Below are 21,151 nucleotides of genomic sequence, written 5' to 3' on the forward strand. Positions count from 1 at the left end.
GCAGCTCTCCTTGCTTTGTGACATTTAGCACTGCACCACTGGAGATTAAATCAAAGGACTATAGTTCATGAATGTGATAGGACTTGTTTCTGTTGTTTGTCAGCAGGACTATGCAAAAACTACTGAACAGATTTCCATGAAACTTGGTGGAAGGATGTGACTTTGGCCAAAAAGGAAGCAAACACATTTCTGGGTGGTTCTGGTCAAAGGGGCATTGTATTTTTTAATTATATAACATTTTACATTCTATTTACAGTATTATATATATTCATTACACTTTTATTTACATTATATTATATTTTACAGTATTTTATGTTAAATTTACTTGTATTTACATTATATTTACACTATTTTATATATTCATTATACTTTAATTCACATTATATTTACTGTATATTTTTATTGTACTTTTGATAACGTTTTATTACATTTAACAATATATTTACAGTATTTTGTGTTAATTGTATTTACACTATATTTACATAGTATATTTTACATATATTTATATTTACATTGTATATATTCATTATACCTTGATTTACAATATTTTATATACTCATATATACCCTCACAAGAGGAGAGTAAAGTTTCCATATTTTAGACCGAACTTTGCCTTTTGAACCTTCGCTCTTGCCGTAGTTCCTCCAGCTCCTGGCGGCAGACACGTGGGTCGCTGCTGCTGCTGCTGCTGCAGAGGAAACATGGCGGGCATGGAGCTGCTGTCTGACCAGGGTTACCGTCTGGACGGACGGAAAGCCACCGAGCTGCGGAAGGTCCAGGCCCGCATGGGAGTGTTCGCTCAGGCGGACGGTTCAGCGTATCTGGAGCAGGGGAACACGAAGGCTCTGGCTGTGGTGTACGGTCCTCATGAAGTGAGTGTCATGGATGAAGGGCTCGGTGCGCCTGTTCCAATGAACAATATAAATATTGACCTACTTTAACACGATGCAGGGAGACGACTCTGTGTGTTTAGATGATCAGCTGGTTTATCCAGTCAATGTTTGACCCTCTGTTTTTAAAACCGACTCAGAAAACAACCGAGGATTAAAATGCAAATCTGGATTTTTAGCGTTTTATGATCAGAAGTAATGAGTACATTTACTAGAGCCAAAATAAACGTCCCGTTAACTTACTGCTCTGATCAAAAGTATGTGGACACTTGTGTGGCTTTCTTATCTTCCTTATATTAAGTTACAACACTGACATGTCCCTCCATCTCTGTGGGGAAGTTAAAGAAGAGGCACAGCCCTGACCTTTGACCTTTTCTCCATCCAACACCTCCGCACTAATGTTGTTATGGTAGAATGTTTGCACATCTCTGTGTCTGGGCTCCTAAACCTTGTAAAAGTTCTTTCCAGGAGAGTGGAGGCTGAACATGCATGACACATGGGTATAATGTTGGAGTGTCCACATACTTTTGACCAGAGCCCGACCGATGTGTTTCCTGTTTTATAATATTTCTTTTCTTCTCATGTACGTTTTTCATTGCATTTCTTGGACTTTGGTCGCCAACAACTCCTGCATATTTTAGCCATTTTCAACCATTTAACCATCAAAGCACTCATGGCATTATATATAAGCATAGTACATGAATATAAATATATACGTTATTAGATTGTGTTTGTTTGTCGCCCCTAGATGCGTGGTTCCCGGAGTCGGGCTCTTCACGACCGGGCCGTTATCAACTGCCAGTACAGCATGGCCACATTCAGCACGGCAGAGAGGAAGAGGAGACCTCATGGAGACCGCAAGTCAACTGAGATGAGCCTCCACCTCAAACAGACGTTCGAGGCCGCTGTGATGACCCAGCTTTACCCGCGGTCTCAGATCGACATCTATGTCAAGGTCAGTGATTAGAGCTCTAGCAGGGGAACGTGGATTTGACTGGGTTACGTTTGCTTCTTCTTGATTTGAATCAGTAAAACGTTTCTTCAAACAGATTCTTCAGTCAGATGGAGGAAACTACAGCGTGTGTGTGAATGCTGCCACTTTGGCTGTGATCGACGCAGGCATCCCCATGCGGGACTACGTGTGCGCCTGCACAGTCGGGTTTGTGGACGAGACGCCCCTTGCAGACCTTTGCCACGCAGAGGAAAGTGGAGGGATGAGCTCTTTGGCCTTGGCACTGCTTCCCAGGAGCGGACAGATAGCTCTGCTTCAGATGGACGCCAGACTACATCAGGACCACCTAGAGGCGCTGATGGAAGCGGCCATGACGGCTTGTAAAGGTGTGAGCAAGGTGCTGGATGAGGTGGTGCGAAATCATCTCCAAGAAGTGTCGATGCTCACTGGAGAGTGATGCGAGACTTTGGATAGAGTGTCTTGTTTTTATTATGCATTCATAGCAGTTACTTTGTACTTTTGTATATAAGTGGGGAAGCCAACAATAAATATGTGAACTCTGTACCCTGTCATTGTTGCTTATTTGTGAGTGGCTGAATTTATATATTGCAGTAGTTGTTGAACCTAATCTGACCAACTGCTAACATGTACAGAAAGCGACAAATTTGTATGGTTATTTTCAGACACTCGATCCCTTTCCAACCTCAAAGCAAGCGTGCAAAGAAGAAAAACAACAACAATCTTCTCACCACTTGCAAATGATTTATCTCTTAAACGCTTTCGATATGTTGTGATGTTGTTTCTTTTCAGTAAAAATGTCAAGAAATGAAGCAGGTCAGAAAAAGACGCATTTTTCATCTATAACTCAAACTCGTGAATTTATCAAATTTGTGTTAAACTTGTCAAGTTTTTTTGATACAATCAAATTATTTTGATATTGATATAATTTTGAAATAACACAAATGATAAAGTAATTGATTGACAGCAGTAAAGTCAACATCCTGTTTTATGCTTCGTATTTTTTATTTGATGTGGATATGAAATGTATTTTACTTTTCGACCGGAAGTCAGTCCGCCACGTTATTTTCCCCGCAGGAACAAGGAAGTTGAAACCTTTTATTAGCTGCTGTGAATGAGCTCCACCCCGGCAGGTGGATGTAACCGGCTGTAGCTTGTAAACAGGTACGTTTTCATACTTACTGTGTCCAGTGTCAAATCCACATCAGTGTTTTCACACAGTGCTGTGAATAACCTGCTCGGTTTCGCAGAGGGCCGCTGTTTTACCGTCCCGTGAAGTGAGCCTGCTAGCTAACAGAAGGCTAACCGCTGCTAACAGAGGCTAACCGCTGCTGTCAATCGATGCTGCAGCAGAAAACCTTAACAATGACTGATTACCAGATCTTCACATTTCATTCAAACTCCTGATCTTCAATGTTTGCGGTCGTTCATGATAAAACGATCTATGTTTCTATTTAAGTTGCGTATTTTAAATGTTGCAGTGACAGTGTGTGTGTGTTGCCTTCAGGGTCCAGTGTGCCCAGGCTTCAGGATCGTGTTACCGCAGACGACATCATGGGGCTGCTGTCCGACCCGAACAGAAGACGGGCTCTGATCAGCCTGCTCACCCGCCTCAACACCCCCATCTGGTGAGTCTGGAGCCTGAAACCAACTGAGGTCATCGGGTCCGGTGTTTGTGGAAACCCGGTAACACCAGCCGCATTCATAATATCACTCAGAACCTGCTCATATAAAATATTATTATACAGGTGACGCAGATATTTCACCTCACTCTTATTCATGGTGACCCCCACTGTCTGTGTGTCAAGTCTCAGAAGATTTTACTGTACAATCTTTGAGAAAATTAAAGTTGGCTACTTTTTCATAATGACACTCATAACCTGCCCACATTAAAATATTCATATTAATAAATCCTTGATAGGTAACAGATATTTAACCTCACTCTTGTTCGTTTCCCTAATTCTACAGTAAAATCATCTGAAAGTTGACATACAGACAGTAGAGTCACCATGAACAAGAGTCATGTGAAATGTCTGTCACCACTCAAGGATTTTCTTAAAATAATATTTAAAATGAGCAAGTTACGAGGGCCAAAATGAAAATGTAGCCAACTCTACCTTTAATTTTCATGAGACATACGTACAATATTCCATCTAATTTTACTCATCGTTAACATCTTGTGTGGAAATCACATCAATTGTCAATAATAATAAATTACTTTCCACTCCAATGACCTGTACCGTAAGATCACGAATAGACAGGCATTTTCAAAGGGGCGCTGCCGTGATCAGGTTTTCACAAACGATGGACTACATGACAGGAAACCTGAGAATGATATCCATTTTTTATTTTATTACCCCAGCCACTGTACACCTGTGTGTGTATACACCTTTATATGATTTCTGTCACTTCCATGTCACTTCCTCAGCTTGGTCTGCTACATGGCGGGCGTGGCCTGGTTCATGGGTTTGGCTTTTGAGCCATTCACTCTGCGGACGTACATGTCAGAGAACGCCATGGGGTCCACCATGGTGGAGGAGCGGTTTCCAGCAGGGGAGAGGGCGCTGGCCACCGGCAGAGAGTTTGCTGCTCATAAGAAGAAAACTGGGTAACATGTTAACACTTGAATATAATCTAGTGTCCATGGTTATTACAAATAAGTAATTTGTGAAATGTTTAATGCTCAGTCCTGATTTTTGATGCCATGCTATAGTGTGATCACTTGTGTCTCTGCAGGGGGATGCCTGTTGATTGGTTGGTGAAGACGATGCAGGCTAGAGGGTTAGAAGTGTTTGCACAAAGCTTCTCTCGCACTCTTCCCTTTCCTGATGAAAACACAGAGAGATATGTGAGTTTGAGACGTAAGACATTGTTCTATTTTTTTACCTTGGTGAAGTGACGGACTAATCTTTAAATACGTTTCTTGCACATTTGGTGGCTCCCTTTCATTATAGATGGTGAAAGGCACGAATGTATACGGGATCCTTCGGGCCCCTCGAGCTCCACGGACAGAAGCCCTGGTGTTGAGCGCTCGCTGCAGCCCGGGTGATGACAACAACCAGGCTGTGGGACTGCTGCTTGGTTTAGCACAGTACTTCAGAAGTGAGTATTGCACCCACTGTCTTTATCCAGTCTGTGTTATAGACATACAAATAGTCCACAAACCAATGCAACATTGTAAATTCATACACTGGACATTTGGTGCATTTTATTTATTTGTTTATTTATCTTTAGTTCATTCAGTTTGTGCGAGCACTGCAGGTTGACATCAGTTGTTGGCTTCACACAATATAAATGGTCATTTTTTGGTTTTCCTTCTGTTCTCTTCAATAGATCAGATTTACTTGGCCAAGGACATAATCTTCCTGGTGAATGAGCATGATCTGATTGGTATGCAGGCCTGGCTGGAGGGCTACCACCACACCAACACTACAGGTGATCACCTGCTCTCACAAACCACACCAATTCTTCATTTACTGTCGGAGTTGGCAACATTCAACTTCTTTCTTTAGAGCTGATAACAAGAACAGTAAATTTCTTGATTGACATCCTCTAGGAATGGACTGGTCTCCGCTGCAGGGCCGCGGCGGTTCAATCCAGGCTGCTCTGTCCCTGGAGCTCAGCAGCGACGTCGTCACCAGTTTGGATCTGGTGTTGGAAGGCCTCAACGGCCAGTTACCCAACCTGGACTTAGCCAACCTCTTCTATGCCTTCTGCCAGAAGATAGGAGTCATGTGCACCATCCAGGGCAAGGTCGGCACATTTCCTCTTCTCTCTCGTGTTGGGTGAAGGGCGGGTTGATTACCTCTGTGTTGGACAGGTCACATTATGCTCTTATCTGTTTCTGTAGCTGCAGAGGAACGACTGGGACAGTGTATCTGGCTACAGCCACGCAGTCCAGACCATGATGCTGATGGTGATGAAGCAGGCCAGTGGGCGACCTTGGGGGGATCACGGCTTGTTCCTGCGCTACCACATTGAGGCTGCCACCATCAAGGGCATCAACAGCTTCCGCCAGTACAAGACTGACGCCACCACCATCGGCAGGTCAGAGCGAGCTTTTATGGACTTTTTCTAGTATTTAGCTTTAACGTATTTACGTGGGTTTACACGTTTTTCTAACCTGATAACTGCTGTTTTTATATTAAACATCCTTAGACTCCTGGAAGGAATGTATCGTAAGCTGAATAACCTTCTGGAGCGTCTGCACCAATCCTACTTCTTCTACCTCATGCCGTCACTCTCTCACTTTGTCTCGATTGGTTACTACATGCCTGCCTTCGGCCTGCTCGCCATCATTCTGTTGCTTCGTGTATCCTTTTACAATTACAATTTGAAAAGGTACAATTACTTGTTAAAAGTAGGACTTTTTACTTGTCACAATTTCCCTTGACAAAGCTACAGGCCTTAGACCTGTGGGTTCAACTTGTGACGCCACCACCGAGAACAGAAGATGGCGTCATTGACATTGAGCAGGTGAGAAGCAGATATTGAAATATTTACTTCACCAGAGCTGATAAATCCCCGCTTAGAATAAAACCTGTTTCCTCCCACCAGTCCAGTCCAGGAGTGCTGTCTGTGATGACTCCTCTGGTGATCAGCCACCTGACTGGAGTAGCTCTGTACATGCTGCCGATCCGTTTTCAGGAGATGGCTGTCGAACACTTCCCGGTGTCTGAGACCGAGGCCGTGGTCCTGACCGCTATTGCTGTTTACACAGCGGGGCTGGCTTTGCCTCATAACACAAACAGGTAATAACTAAACACCTCAATACCCCTCAGACGTCTGACATGTTCCTCTTGTTCTTTTCGTGTGGCTTTAATGCTCTTTTCCTGGTCTTAAAAAATGTATTATTTGTTCAGAGATACAATTGTGAGCCAACTGTGCAGTGTGAGATGGAGTGAAATCCTGTTACACAATAAGAATAGTAAAGTGTTTGTGAACATGTGAGTACAGTCTCAGTGTAAGATATAAGAAATTAATCAAATTTAGAGATTTGTAGAACATCATTGATTTAATTCCATCCAAATGTCATGCATTTTTTTAACCACACATTTTTACACATTTACAGAGATTTAGGGTGATACAAACCACAGATTTGAAATCATGTCACAAGTTCAAAATCCTATCCCTTATTTTAGGAGCTGTAAATGACCATGTGCTACTTCAGGGTAAACGTGAGCAACCTCAAGATCACCGTGATGCTGGAAAGTGAGATGTTGTACTTTTTCCTTTCCAGACTCCTGTCGGGCGAGGGGACGGAGCAGGGCTGGAAGGTGCTGAAGCTGGTCGCAGTGCTTTACCTGGCCGTGCTGCTGGGCTGCACCGCCCTCATCAACTTCTCTCTGGGCTTCATCCTGGCTCTCAGCCTGGTGCCTGTGGCCACCTTCGTCACACCCCACGTCCCAAAGTAAGAAAGGGATACTTAGTGAGATGTAGACGTGTTGGTCCAATGGAAGTAATACTGAACTCTCCTCTTCTCCTCCACTCAGGGTTCTGACGGCCTTCATCTTGGTCATCCTCAGCCCAGCCTGCACGCTCCTCTTCTCTGTTTTTTTCTTCCACGAGCTGCAGGAAGTGCCCGTCAGCTTCCAGGAAGGTTGGTTGCTCTACCTATCAGTCATCTCGCAGGGCATCTTGGACCACTGCCTGTACGGCTCTCTGGTCTACCCACTGATAGCCTTGCTGGTCTATCCTTGCTGGCTGCTGTTCTGGAACATCCTCTTCTGGAAGTAGAGACTGATGAAGTAGGACTTTATAAGAAACCCCTCTGAGGTGTTTTCAGGTTTGTCTTCAGCTGCAAGATTGGGAGTTAAATCTACTGGAGATTGAAAAGCAGATAAATATCTATCACTGACTTGGAAAGACTGCAGTGACTCCTGTTTTCTTTTGTTGTTATTTGTTGATATTTCACCTACAAACTCCAAATATTAAATTATTAAAACACTGGAGAACAACCAAGCTTTCTTGATAAACAGAATAATTTTTTTCTTTTTCAACATCTCGCCAATAATTAAGTGAACAGGTGATGATCCTTAGATAAGTTAGTGCTGGGTTGCCTTCTGTAAAAAAATAGAATGTGGTTTCTGTCTTTTGCTTGTGACATAAGGAAAAACACTGCACTGTTTTGATGTTTTGTTGCATTTAATGTGTTTTGTTTCTGGATTATAATGATATAATAATCAACATGTTTATTCTACGGGGGAAACAGAATACACTAATTGGTAAATGAACAGCCTGTTGAACAAACATCATTATATCTAATATTTTTATACTTGTTTTGATAAATTTCTTTGGAACGTGTTTATTTTATATTTATGAATTCTAAAATAAAAGACTGGAATGTGAAATGTTTGGAGCCATGATACTGTTCTTTATTTTACTGCACTTTCATTAAACCTCAAAATGAAGAAAATGATGCATGCCCCAAAATTTAATTCAAAAACAATTTAGAAAAGTTTAAATCCTATTTTTTGAGTACGTTAGTATTTTACCATTACTAAATATGAAAACAGTGCATAAAGGATTGTACCAATATACAATTTAAGACTTGAACCTGCTACAAAGCAAAGTGTGAAAGCAAAGAGGTTGAACTTCAGTGATTTAGTGGGTTGATAAATACCGGGAGCTCAGTCACTGAGATGACCAAATCCTGTTAACTCCATCATCATCTGGGAACCAAGAATATCTACAATGTTTATTTTTGCTAATCCATCTAGTAGATAGACATTTTGGAATACGTGTGAACATTTAACTAGAAGAAGACATTTCAATAAAAGCCAAAAATATCATCCTGCATGTGATACCAGAAGAAAAGCTGAGGGAGCCAACAGTGTCCATATCTGACATTCCCTGGGAAAACCTGATGTACAACAATTTGTCAATCGATCAGTGAATCTGAGAAAAACAGATCAATAGATAGATTTGTTTAGTTCCATTATGTTTATTCAGCTAATGCAAGTTTTTACAGTATTATGTACTGAAAACAGATCATTCCATTGCTGTCACAGCCCAGAGGGAATCGGGTAAAATTAGATAAAATGATAAAATCTACATCAATTATTCGACGGCTCTTGTTAAAAATAATACACTTGATACACCGTTATAAAAAATAAAAGCACTTGACAACCCTGTAAATGCAACATCATTACTTCTGTTCATTTTTCATCGCTCTTCTTTTAAATTCCTAACATTTTGGCACCGACAGATGACACACCTGAACAGAGTGGGAAGTTGCCGCAGACCTCCACATTTCCTCTCGCTTCAGTCGGCAGAAACTGAAAGTACGACGTCCTCTCGACTTCAGATGCAATCACACGAGAAGTCACTTCTCTCTTCCCTAAAATAAATATTTAATCAGACTTTGCTGTTTGCACCACACATGCGCGCACACACACACACACACACACAAAAACAAACAAACAAACACACACACACCCACCCTGTAAAATAAATAAGAAAGAGTTCTGGCCAATTTCAGATGTATGTCAGGATCATCATCATCATGAATGGTCAAAGCTTGATGCTGCAGTTCATCCTCTGAGCATCCACCGTGGTCTGAGCCTGTGTCATGCTACAGCGCCTCAAACGTCGTCCGCAGCCATCTCGCTGTCGGACGACTCTCAGTGCACTCGACAGTCTGCATGTGAGTATTTTTGTTGACATGTACGTATGTGGCGGATGCAGCATCCTCACTCTGCGTGTGTGTGCATGTATGTGTGTGTGAGTGAGACAATGCAACAGGAGGGTGATGATGGGCAGTCAGCTGCTGCTCAAACCAGACTCCCCCCGGTCCTCTCTCCTCCCTTTCTCCTTTGTGAGAGAAAGAAAAAAGAGGTGACTGTCACTGAGGGGGAATGTGTAGCAGAGAAACACAAGTGCATTGAATGGTGGCGATATCGTGCCGTACCTGCTGGATGTGTGTGTCGGGTCGGGCTGTGGCACAGATCTCACAGCCCGGACGCGACAGTTTGTTGATGAAAGTGCATGAGGGACAGGCCCACTCTGTCTGTGGAGAGGAGAGAAGTTGAGGTAAGGTCATTTTACTTTTCTTCTTATTTATGATGAGTCTTACAGCTCATAGAAAACTTTTGTTTGTTTGTATGTATGTTGAAAAGTGAAAAGAGTCTAAAGCTGGGATCAGACAACAGGAGCCCTGAGCCTCAGAGGTGAAATCTACAGTGTCGGTGTTCGGCCCAGACATCTGCTAGTGTGAGGGGTTATTAAGGGAGACTGGAGCAGCTGACTGAGCTGCCAAGCAACGCTAAACATTCAAAGGCAAACGTCAGCTAGACAGACATTATGAAATCTTACCTCAAGAATAAATAACTTGTGTTGGCCACGTCTCTCAGATCATTTCCTCACCCTGACTCGTTTAGCCCTCTGCTTTTATTCATTAACATTAGAGCAAGTTGTCACTCTCAGACATTTTGATTATCTGCTTCCCCATGAGGCAACATGAGAGACATGAGGTGGCGCGTCGCTGCCTCTGGAACAATAATCTTAACATCCCGCAGTGCGTGCTGCACCATCATTTTCTTATCTTGTAGTATGGGTGTGTTTAAGATTAATGAGAAGAATATCTGTGACGATTCTCCTCATGTTTGTTATGAAACAAGATTTCAAAATCATTTATGTTTTTAAAACTGGTCATACAGTTACCTGTGTTTTACTGGCTTTGTTGCTGTGATCATTCAGGCGCAGATTCTCCAAATCGAGGACATCTTTGATATCACCTGGTCTATCGCCTCCTCCGCCTGTGCCGCCTAAAGACGACAAAAACAACATAAGACAAGTTCTGTGATTTCTCTTGTGTAATAATGAAGTATTTACTATTAGTCATACGGCCTTTGTACAGAGTGCCACGTTTCCTGGTGTTGGCTCTGTGCTCACATTCATTTTAAGATGGAACTGTATGTAGAAGGCTAAATTGTCTGTTAACATCAATATCTGATGAATGATTTTCATGTTTTATGTTTATTTATATAAATCTAACATGTAAATGCGTCAGATGTAGGAAGTACTGAACCAAATGAAGCATGTATATCATATTTTAAGACTTAAATGCCAACAATAAAACTCACAGATCACTGATAAAACATAATGTTGCTGCTTTAGCTGTTTGTCAAAGGTATAAAAAGATCATTCTGACCCTGGTTGTTGTGTGGTAGCCTCGAGGGCAGCGTGCTATAAGCCCTCCAATCCTGGGAGGTGGGTCCATTGCCTGGGGGGAGAGGCGGGGCAAGGAGGGCGCTCTCCAGGTCCTGCTGGAACAGCTGGCGGGTAACACGGGCCTGTCGAGCGGAGATCAGGTAGAGGTACGCCGTGTCCCCGTCCTTCTGCACCCCGTACGACGCTAGCGACCTCGGCTCAGTGCACAAACACTGACCGATCACCCAGCGCTGCACGCGAGGATGGAAACCGTACTCGACAAACACCTGAAGAAGAAGAGTGGAGGAGGTCACTGGAGCTGATAAAGCAACTATATGATATTTTGAATCTCATTATCAATGCAGTTTTTTTTACCTGTTGCTTGAGCGCAGCCACCGTCATGTAGGGGAACACTTTCACTGTGACGCAACAGGACGACGAGACGTCCTCCACGACCACAGACAAACTGCAACACACATCCAGCACAGTGAGTTGTCGATTACACAACCAGGAAGACCCATAAGTCATAGTTACTTTGACTAAATCTGTAGCACAACACCACTCACCTAATCTCCCCGTCAGCGTAGTTCTTTTCAGACAGCTGAATCGTCAGCACCGCTTTCTGTCGAGCCAGAGCGGACACATGTTGGGAAGCGGCTTGAGTGTCGCCTGCTTCGATCGCCCTGGTGAGCTCCAAGCACAGCTCCTCTACAAACAACGAGGCAGCGATCAGAGGTGACAGTTTTGGACCGGTTTTGTTGAGAGAGGGATGAAACACGGCAACACTCACCAGTTAGCGGCAGTGAGGCAGAGCTCCACTGCTCCATAGTTGCTACCGTATGGTTCTGTCTTCCCTCTGAGTCGTACATGTTAATGTTTGCAACTGTCAGATGAGAGAAGAGACAACAATATCAAACGATATGAGTATTTGTTCTGGCTACATTTTCTGATAAAGACACAAAGTGCGTATTAGAAAACACCTTAAACAAACAGAAAAGATTTCACATCTCAGTCGTACTCGGGTCACAGACTCACAATCAAACATTTCCTTACGTTTAATTCATTGAATAATTTCATTAATTTCGGCTCATGTGCAATTTACAAACATTATACTTTAACCTCTCATTTCTTTTTACAAACTTTAGTCCCAGTTCACAGTTGCTTGAAGAATCTACCTTGATAGTTTTGCAGCAATTAACTTTCTCTACTCAGCAGACATACTTTTTTAACTCTTTCATTTACTCACTAGCTTTCACCCGCAACTGAACAACGTGTTTGTCCACAACCTCGTGTCATAAATGTTTAACAGACAGTGAGGAACTAATAAGATTAACATCCAATTCATCTGATGTCTTTATTTTCACAATTCGTCCAGCCAACATTTACTTCCATGATGGTTCCTGCTCACGTACATCTCTATTTATTTCTTCCTGTATTTACTTCACTATCTCCACCAAGTAATCATCTGCATTTTGTCTGCTTGTGACCAACATTCCATAGAAAATACAAGACAGAACACTATGAAACTTGGTGGAAGGATGTCATATTAGTCCTAGAAGAACCAATAAAATTTTGGTGTTGATCCACATCAGGGAGCGGATCCAGGACATTTGTTTTTCACATGCTTTAACATTGCGAGATAAGTCGCATCTGGTGCAGCTTGATTGAATTTAAATGGACTGTTGGGTCTTGAGCTTCACTGAGTGCCATTCCTATTTGTATTCCTTTCCTTTGAGGCAAATGACATTTGTTGGTTTACCATATTTTATATTTGGCCTGAAAGAGGTGAAATGTAGATATGGACACTAAAGTATATAAAGTATATATAGTACATGGACACATCCGTCTAATCTAAGTGCTATTTTACTCTTGAACAGTTGTAGTGCTTTAACCACATCTTCAAAAACAACAGCAGGTTGAGGAATAAAGAAAGCATCTGTCGGACTCACCTCTATGTGCCTCTCTTAGTGATGACATCACCACAGTGGCCCACTCCTCCGCCTCCCGGTCACAGCGGAAGTTGAAGCGGATGCAGTCGTGTGGTGGAGCCGCAAGACGCATCTCATGGCAGCGAGGGGACTTGACCTCATACTGCACCGAGCGCAGGTCAAACTCTACAATGAACTGAGGGTCAACAACAAAAACAGATCTCAGAAGGCTTGTCGTATTACTGCAAGGTCATGTCAATAATTTCAATTTACAGAAAAGAAAGAAAAAGATTCTATCAATTTTACTCAACCAATGAAAAATAGGGAAATATTTACAATGAATTCTTTAAATTGATTGAGTCTGACCAACATCCGAAATCTAAAAAATCTTCCATTTAAAGGCAAATCCTTACATTTGAAAAAGCTGCAAATGTTTGTCACTTTTGCTTAAAAAAGAAAAAAGAAAACTCTAAATAATTGTTGATGAATTAATTATCTGCTGATGGATTCATCTATATAATGACTTTACAGCTCTACAGTGCTCTTTTTATTATTAACATTTTGTGTCACTGAAAAAAGCAAAAATAAATTCAGGCTCTTGGAAAAAAAGACATTCCTTGGAATTTGCAGATAAACCTATGGTAACCTTTTCTTAACCGTTAACGCGAAAACACTTTGCAGGACCGTGATAAAGTGAGAAAAGGGAAATAATTCCCTGAAATATTACAGAAAGCAAGTGGAACCCTCGCTCTGACAGTGAAAGACTTGTCATAAATGAAAGAGAGTGGAGGCGAAGGGATTGTCGAGTATAATCTGTTCTTTCACTGAGGCAATGTAGCAAAACATTAGGGCACTGAAGTCTGTTGTGTGTGAGACAAAGACAGCAAAGAGGGATTTGCCTCCAGCCAGACAGTGTGTGTGTGTGTGTGTGTGTGTGTGTGTGTGTGTGTGTGTGTGTGTGTGTGTCTATACATACTGTGAAATGACGGTGTATGAAAAGCCTGCCAGCTCAGGCAGACAAGCTAAAAGAAGCTGGGATCAAAGTAGAACCATGCAAATCAAGAAGCATCTCAGTTGTAGGGAGGGAATCTGTCTGGCATGAGATGAAAAGTTGATTCCAAAGCAGAGTGAATCTGATGAACAAAGGCCTGCGAGAGTTAAAGAGGTCAGACTGGCAGAGTGCAACAGAAGGTCAACTTCAAGAACGATCATGCGTCTCTACAGCTGGGGTCGATGCAGCCACTGTCAGTAATCAGCTGTAATACTGAGAGAGAACAAAGAACTTGTCCTGAAATGGAAACAAAGACCCTGAGATACAGAGAAAACAACAGGATTTAAAGAAACTACTTTAGAACCGCACAGTAAATGTATTCTCTAAAACAGTGAACAAGCTCTGTGTGCACTTAAAGGGAGACAAATCAAGAATAAACTGAGATAAAGTGGTGGAAGACAAGAATCAGATGCAATAAAAGCTGCTCGTAAAAGAAAAAGAAAATAGCAGCAGAAAACCAGCAATACTTTACTGAAGGGTCAAAAGTACATATGTTGAGCTGGAAAGACCAGAAGAAACTAGAATGAACCGCTTCCATTAACCCAGTAACACATCAAGCACTGTCTATCACGTGTCCTCTACATCTACACAAATATGTCATGATCTGTCAGGTATGTTGTTAGTTAGTGGAACATGTTATGATGCATCAAGCTCAGGCTGAAATCTATGAAATATACACCATGAAGTATACGCCATGAACTATACGCCATGAAGTATACACCATGAAGTATACGCCATGATGTATACACCATGATGTATACACCATGAAGTATACACCATGAAGTATACGCCATGATGTATACACCATGATGTATACACCATGATGTATACACCATGATGTATATGCGGTTCAAATGAAGTTTAAGCCTCATGTGAGCAAACTGTGCGGTGAGATGGCAACAAAGGTGAAGTGGATGTGCAGGGCGGCCAAACTTCATGTTAAACCAACTGCCGCACATTGTTAACTTTGTCATTGTCCTTTTGTTCTATGTTATCATGTTACAGCTCTCTGTAGCTCAAAAGGGAGGTTTTATTTGCCACAACAAAAATCATAACGCATAATAAGAAAGTCTATCCTTCATTTTTCTGGTTTCATAATATTCTTATCAGGGATTTTCCACAAGCCGTGGTTTTTGACCAAGCAACTCATGTATGTCCAGCTGGTTACTTTATTAAAGCTTTTTGGGCTTTAATTCTAATTCTCAGTTTGATTTGTAACGGAACATATTTAACTGTGCGCAACACAATTTACATTTTTACTAAACGACTATAAGCATTTAACAAGCATCTATCAAATGCACGAGGGACCGAGTTTGCTGTGTGTTCACTAATCTACCGCCTGAGACCCACCAGCCCCTCAGCAGAGAGGAACACAGCAGCAGCAGAGGACAGATTCTCTGGAAATAGCGTTTTTCATCTCAGATTTTCCAAATCAGGTTTTATAAGGTAAAAATTATGTCATGGACATTCATGCAGTATATGCTTAATCTACTTTCTCTCCACATCATACATTTTATCCCTCTTTATTCTCTAGTTCATGTTAACAATCAGATAATATGCAGTAATTAAGATCAGTGTGCATGAAGGACGTGCGGCATTAGAATGTAACTGAGACCATATTTGGTCTCTTACGACTGAATCACGTCAACACTATACCTTTGTGGAAAAGCCCAGTCTTGTATTATGACGTATGAAAAGCATGATAAGAGATTCTAGATCACCATGTGATCAGCAGATGAATCATGTGTAGAATTCTAAAGGGACTTTTACAAAGACTTCTGACAAGATTCAAGAGAGTGGACTCGACTGTCACAGTACATATATTATGTGGGTCATGATACATGGGACAAACTCAAGATCGAACAAAGTGTTTGTTTGTGCTTTCTGTAGTGGTGATGACAGAGAAACCAAAGAGTCGCTGTTGAAGGATTTTCCCCTGATGTGTGAACGTGTCGATGGGAAGGAAATGAAAGTGAAACTAAAAGCTCTCTGAACTGAAAAGAGTCAGTTTAAAGCTGCAGGTTATAACATTTACAAACTTGTTAGGAATTAATCTGAGTTATTGTCAGATGAGTGCAGTGAAAAATGAAATCATCAGGGGGAGTTAAGGTCTGCAGTGGATCCAGAGGAGAGTCTGCGGTGATGTTGTCAAGATAAAGACACAAAGAGAAGGACATCTAAAGTGATTTTAAGCCTGAATCTGAACGTGAGGAGCTGCATGTCTCTGGCTGACTGATCCATGCGAGGCTGTGCACAGGCCCGTGTTGTTATAAAACACAAACACAAGCAGCGGTTCCTCACTAACATGGTGAATGCTCTTCTGCTACACAGGTGTATGAACGAGCTCTCACCACACTGCGGTTTCCGCTCGTATCTCGCAGCGCCAGGCGGAACTCTCCGGCCCGGCTCGGGTCCATGCTGAGCTGGAGGCGCAGAGTCTCGCTGCCCGCCCCCGGGAGGCACAGGGGCCGGATCCCGGAGTGGCACACCGACACTCGGACTGACATCAGAACGGTAGTGCAGCAGGCGGTCGGCGCAAGCCCGCCGCAGGCAGCCTGCTGGGACGAGGAGGCAGGGACCGGGGCTGGAGGAGCCCAGCCGCCCGAGCTGAGAGCCATGTCGCGGACACCAGAGGCGGGGTGGGGGTGACTGAAGCCCCGCGGCGGGTGGGACTGCTGCCCGCTGCTTCTGAGCGGTTTATTCGGTCCACCGGTGTTCGGGGAGGGCGCGTTTCTTCGCGGGCAGGTTGCGTGTTTCGCCTCGCCGCGCAAATTTCTCCATTTCTGCCCGAGCTCAGCACCGAGCTACGTTAACACAACAGGAAGAGCCGGAGTCCGTGTCTTATTTATGTCCGGCAGGAAACATCACCGTGAAACATCCAGCTCAACAGAAGCGTTAGAAAGACGGAAGTACTATTAATATTAAATGACACCACCTACTAATTACTATTTATGAATCAAAAAACATCATGCAAACTTTATTTATGTCAAAGGCAGAATTTTTAACCTCACGAATTTATTTGAAGCAGCCTTTTATTTATACTTTTATTTCTATTGAATTCACTGTTTTTACGACGCTTCCTGTAAGCTTTTCAAACTAAAACCCCTCCAGCTTTTTGTGAAAAGAAATGCTTTACTCCTAATGGGGCCTATATGAGTAATCCACAACTAAAGTTAAGAAGATACAGTATTTGACCAGGGCTAAAAAGTTGATAATTAATGAAACAGTTTTTATTGTCTATTCGAAACATGGTTAATCAATAATATAAAACAACAAACCATCAAGAGAAGATGTTCTCAAAAGTGAAGTCTGTTAATAAGACACATATTACCCCATGTTTATCTTTAGCCAGGCATCCTTTCCTCTTTGTGTTGACCAGCGAGACACAGCTCAGCTCAGATCAGTCACAGGTCTGACCGAGGTTAGAGACCAACAGCAGAGATGTCTGTTCTGCAGGAGATCAGTCCAAATGTGAAGCAGATGAGGCAGTTGGAGTACGCACTCCTGGTCAGACAAGCAATCCGGATCAGAGAAGATCTCAAACAGGTAAACACAAAAAATATATTGACATAAATCTACAATAAGTGGATGCTACAGTCAATTTTCCAAAATGTGTTGTGATAACAGGGAATGAGAAAGCCATACAAAGATGTGATAGAAGTCTGCTGGGGCGACCCTCAGGGGACAGGAATGAAACCTCTGTCATTTGTCCGACAGGTAATCAGTGACCTTCACAGGCTGCACTTTTAAGCTGTGTGAAAAAACTGCATCATCTGAACTTACAACTTCTGTCTTTCTCTGACGTGTTTCATTTTGTGCAGGTTCTTGCAGCGTGTCTTTACCCTCAGCTTGTGAACAGTGACAAACTGCCTGTGGACGTCAGACAGAGGGCTCAGAGGCTGCGTCAGGAATGCTGTGGAGGGAGTGTAGGTAAGGAAATGGTTGTAATATCAAAAACCCGAATCGATAAAGATCTGCTCCTTTAAGTTATCTGAAACAAAAAAATAATCTTAGACTTTTATAGATGGAGGCCTTGTTGAATTTTTCATTGTTCAGTGTTTTGAACACCACTAATGAGATTTCACTCAAACACATAATGATGGGGTGGTGGTAGAAATCTTAAAACCTGTATGGTTAGAAGCCCAGTAAGTGAGGAGATGTTTTTGTGTTATTGCACGGTGACCCTGAAGTGCAAAACACAACAGCAAATTAAAAAATACACAAGGGTAGGAACTTCTAATGGTAAAGTGTCTGTCCGTCCTGGAAATGCAGTCAAAACATGTTTTTTGATTTCGCCTTGTGTTTTGAGATTTGCCGTCTCAGGGCCAATGAATCTTTGGGGTAATTAACCGAAAACAATCCTCAATATAGATTTAGTTTTACTTTTGGGTTCCATTTATAATATGATAAGGTGAGACACTAAAAAGCAATATACATTATACACATTACAATATTGCAGACTAGTCTAATGACTCACAAATATCTGTGTGAAAAAATACTTCTTCAATGTAAATATACAGTAGGTATGTTTATGTATTTGTATGATTAATAAATACAAGATACATCAAAATAAATTTAAGTCTATTGTAAAGTGTAACACTTATACACTAAACAATGATGTATAAAATAGAAATTATTTGGCATATAATAAAAAAAAAAAATTCTCAAAAGAGAATAATCATTATATCATCAATTTGTGCTGCAGTTTTTTTGTCTATTTTGTGACAGTTCATCAGAATCTGTATTATCTCTATAGGTTCCTATACTGCGACAAGGGGTATTCCAGAAATAGTCCACAGAGTCTCTGAATTCATAACCAGACGAGATGGTGGGGCTCCGTCCCACCCTGAAAACATATACATCAGTCCAGGCTCACAGTGGGCGCTCACAGTAACAACCAATATTACTATTACATATATTATTACAACAAACACAGTTATTTTTCATCCATTCTCTTTCTCTTGTAAATGATCACGATCTTCATGCTCACCCAGTCTTTTCCTGTGCCTACAAGAATATGCTCAAGATCCTGGTGAACAGCGAGTCTTCAACCAGAACCGGTGTTTTAACTCCAGTGCCGTGTCATTGCACAACCACATTGTCCATAGAGGGACTGGGAGCAGTTGTTGTTCCCTATTACCTGAGTGAGAAGCAGGGCTGGGAGCTGCAGGTGGAGGAGCTGCATCGAGCGCTGGAATCTGCCAAGGGACTGTGCAATCCTGTTGCTCTGTACGTCATCAACCCTGGAAATCCATCAGGTAATAAAAAAGAATGGAGATCATCCAAGTATACTTTAAATCAAAGAATATATTCAGTCAAATGGTTGTTTTCCTGTGTTTGCCTGTAGGTCAGGTCCAAAGCAGGAAATCAATGCAGGAGGTGATCCGGTTTGTTTTAGAGAAGAAGCTCTTCCTACTGGCTGATGAGGTGGATGTTTACAAGCATAATCATCTATCCAAGCATAATGGAAAAATTCATATATTCAGTAAATACAGGTGCAGAGTAAATGAAGACACGCTCTGTTCCACAGGTTTATCAGGACTGTGTTTACGGGGAGAACTGTGAGTTTCTCTCCTATAAGAGGGTCCTGGCAGAAATGGGGCCTCCTCTTTCAGACTCAGTGGAACTGGCTTCCTTCCACTCAGTGTCCAAAGGCTACATGGGCGAGTGAGTCCTTGGTGCTGATCAGCACCTGAAGCTTTTCTGATACTTTGTGTCGTGTGATCGTTACAAAACTTAGAACAAAGTTCATTCTTGCCTTGAGAAAACAATTTCACTCTCAGGTTCAAAGGATGATGAAGAAGATGGGAAGACGAACAATCAGAAGCCTTAACATAAACGTTTCATTAATGTTTTATTACTATTATGTTGTTGAATGCAGCATAATAAGTGGGAGTGTGAAGGGCTGAAGCAGATATTGATATTTAGGAGTAAACACTGATCCAGTTACATCAGGTGATGTAATAAATTCTCAATTCTGAAAGATGCTTTATATTTGACATTTCAACTTACTTACTTTACATTATAAATAAATAAAAAATATAGATAAAAAGTAAACATAAATACAAACTGTTCTGTTTATAATGTAAAATAAAACTCTTCATATTGGCAAACATGAGCGCAGAACTGTCTTCTTACAGCTACATTATAGTGTGTTACAGGAAGTGTCTCTGAGAACACCTTTAACTAAGATCCAAGTGATACTGTCAAAAGATTGTGAAGAGGTACTAAACATAGTTACCACCCCACTTGGGTTTGTGTCTCTCCCCAGGTGTGGTCTACGTGGTGGATATGTGGAGCTGGTAAATCTGGACCCTACAGTTATGGAACACATCTACACGATGTTCTCCAAAGACAGCTGTGCCCCAGTGCTGGGTCAGATGGCGCTGGATCTGATGACGAACCCTCCACAACCAGGAGATCCATCATACCCTCTTTATGATGTGGTGAGCTGAGATATTCCTGGACTATTTAGCAGAATGTTTAATTGCCTGAAAATGACTAATGATTACTGTTTCTGTTGTTGCCTCCAACTCACTCTTCTGCAGGAGAAACGACATATCAGGAACACGCTGGTTTGTAATCTCAAGAAAGCACGTGCGGTTTTGAACAGCCTGCCCGGTTTCTGCTGCCAGCCAGTGGAGGGAGGACTATTTGTTTTCCCCAGACTTCATCTTCCACCTAAAGCCATTCAGAAAGCCAAGGTTACAATACTGTCTTACAGAATACACTGCAAAACCAGAGCAATTCATTAATCTGTCACATATCTGTGATCAAATGCGATGCATTTCAATAATTTAGGAAGTGGGAATGGAGCCAGATACTTTCTACTGCTCCATGCTCCTGGAGGAGGCTGGTGTGTTTGTCAGTCCGGGTTGTGAGTATGGACAAAAGGAAGGTACTCTCCACATCAGGTATAAAACTGCAGATTAAACAAGTGTTATAAACTGTTCAATAGTGTTGGAACATTTTACACCTTGTGCCTGTAACTCTTCTTCTTTCTGCAGAATTGTCCTCACGACGCCTCAGGACGTCATGGAGGAACTACTGAAACGTCTGACAAGCTTCCACACACAGTTCATGAAAGATTTTTCTTAAGTTGATAAACACTTTTCAGCAGTTAAGAAATTCCGTGTAGAGAATAAAAAAATTCAATCATTTC

General features: G+C 42.0%; 4 protein-coding genes across 4 annotated transcripts; 3 read left to right on the plus strand and 1 right to left on the minus strand.

The window, feature by feature from the left end:
- Window positions 1-635: 635 nt before the first annotated feature.
- On the plus strand, window positions 636-2,404 carry exosc4 (exosome component 4). The gene is made up of 3 exons (XM_020106945.2): window positions 636-872; window positions 1,639-1,845; window positions 1,940-2,404. Exons 1-3 carry the CDS (start codon window positions 702-704, stop codon window positions 2,297-2,299), a joined length of 738 nt encoding a protein of 245 aa, XP_019962504.1. The 5' UTR covers window positions 636-701; the 3' UTR covers window positions 2,300-2,404.
- A 493-nt stretch (window positions 2,405-2,897) lies between these two features.
- On the plus strand, window positions 2,898-8,210 carry gpaa1 (glycosylphosphatidylinositol anchor attachment 1). The gene is made up of 13 exons (XM_020106942.2): window positions 2,898-3,024; window positions 3,368-3,488; window positions 4,289-4,468; window positions 4,597-4,708; window positions 4,815-4,962; window positions 5,194-5,295; window positions 5,417-5,613; window positions 5,711-5,907; window positions 6,019-6,172; window positions 6,265-6,336; window positions 6,418-6,611; window positions 7,100-7,270; window positions 7,353-8,210. The coding sequence occupies exons 2-13, from the start codon at window positions 3,415-3,417 to the stop codon at window positions 7,594-7,596; spliced, it is 1,845 nt and encodes a 614-aa protein (XP_019962501.1). The 5' UTR covers window positions 2,898-3,024; window positions 3,368-3,414; the 3' UTR covers window positions 7,597-8,210.
- Window positions 8,211-8,783: 573 nt separating this feature from the next.
- On the minus strand, window positions 8,784-16,607 carry sharpin (SHANK-associated RH domain interacting protein). Its single transcript, XM_020100437.2, has 9 exons — window positions 16,341-16,607; window positions 12,960-13,134; window positions 11,801-11,893; window positions 11,577-11,718; window positions 11,386-11,476; window positions 11,012-11,297; window positions 10,522-10,625; window positions 9,770-9,868; window positions 8,784-9,672 (listed from the first exon to the last, which is right to left on the minus strand). Exons 1-9 carry the CDS (start codon window positions 16,605-16,607, stop codon window positions 9,622-9,624), a joined length of 1,308 nt encoding a protein of 435 aa, XP_019955996.2. The 3' UTR covers window positions 8,784-9,621.
- Window positions 16,608-17,149: 542 nt separating this feature from the next.
- On the plus strand, window positions 17,150-21,149 carry LOC109646015 (alanine aminotransferase 2-like). The gene is made up of 11 exons (XM_020111712.2): window positions 17,150-17,535; window positions 17,617-17,706; window positions 17,811-17,919; window positions 18,746-18,879; window positions 19,004-19,247; window positions 19,337-19,416; window positions 19,520-19,656; window positions 20,261-20,435; window positions 20,538-20,693; window positions 20,791-20,903; window positions 20,997-21,149. The coding sequence occupies exons 1-11, from the start codon at window positions 17,431-17,433 to the stop codon at window positions 21,085-21,087; spliced, it is 1,434 nt and encodes a 477-aa protein (XP_019967271.2). The 5' UTR covers window positions 17,150-17,430; the 3' UTR covers window positions 21,088-21,149.
- The last annotated feature ends 2 nt before the right edge of the window (window positions 21,150-21,151 follow it).

Source organism: Paralichthys olivaceus, chromosome 16 (genome assembly GCF_024713975.1).
Source record: "Paralichthys olivaceus isolate ysfri-2021 chromosome 16, ASM2471397v2, whole genome shotgun sequence".
NCBI classification, from domain to species: Eukaryota; Metazoa; Chordata; class Actinopteri; order Pleuronectiformes; family Paralichthyidae; genus Paralichthys; species Paralichthys olivaceus.

Bases quoted from the DNA above. Each gene is read 5' to 3' on its own strand.
- exosc4 (XM_020106945.2), top strand. From the start codon at position 702: ATGGCGGGCATGGAGCTGCTGTCTGACCAGGGTTACCGTCTGGACGGA. The intron at 873-1,638 runs GTGAGTGTCATG...TGTCGCCCCTAG, and splicing joins TGGTGTACGGTCCTCATGAA to ATGCGTGGTTCCCGGAGTCG. The intron at 1,846-1,939 runs GTCAGTGATTAG...TTCTTCAAACAG, and splicing joins AGATCGACATCTATGTCAAG to ATTCTTCAGTCAGATGGAGG.
- LOC109646015 (XM_020111712.2), top strand. From the start codon at position 17,431: ATGTCTGTTCTGCAGGAGATCAGTCCAAATGTGAAGCAGATGAGGCAG. The intron at 18,880-19,003 runs GTAACAACCAAT...TGTGCCTACAAG, and splicing joins GCTCACAGTGGGCGCTCACA to AATATGCTCAAGATCCTGGT. The intron at 20,436-20,537 runs GTGAGCTGAGAT...ACTCTTCTGCAG, and splicing joins CATACCCTCTTTATGATGTG to GAGAAACGACATATCAGGAA.
- sharpin (XM_020100437.2), bottom strand. From the start codon at position 16,607: ATGGCTCTCAGCTCGGGCGGCTGGGCTCCTCCAGCCCCGGTCCCTGCC. The intron at 11,894-12,959 runs GTGAGTCCGACA...CTCATCTGACAG, and splicing joins ACTAAGAGAGGCACATAGAG to TTGCAAACATTAACATGTAC. The intron at 11,719-11,800 runs GTGAGTGTTGCC...CGTTGTTTGTAG, and splicing joins TGCCTCACTGCCGCTAACTG to AGGAGCTGTGCTTGGAGCTC.
- gpaa1 (XM_020106942.2), top strand. From the start codon at position 3,415: ATGGGGCTGCTGTCCGACCCGAACAGAAGACGGGCTCTGATCAGCCTG. The intron at 3,489-4,288 runs GTGAGTCTGGAG...TCACTTCCTCAG, and splicing joins CGCCTCAACACCCCCATCTG to CTTGGTCTGCTACATGGCGG. The intron at 6,337-6,417 runs GTGAGAAGCAGA...TCCTCCCACCAG, and splicing joins GCGTCATTGACATTGAGCAG to TCCAGTCCAGGAGTGCTGTC.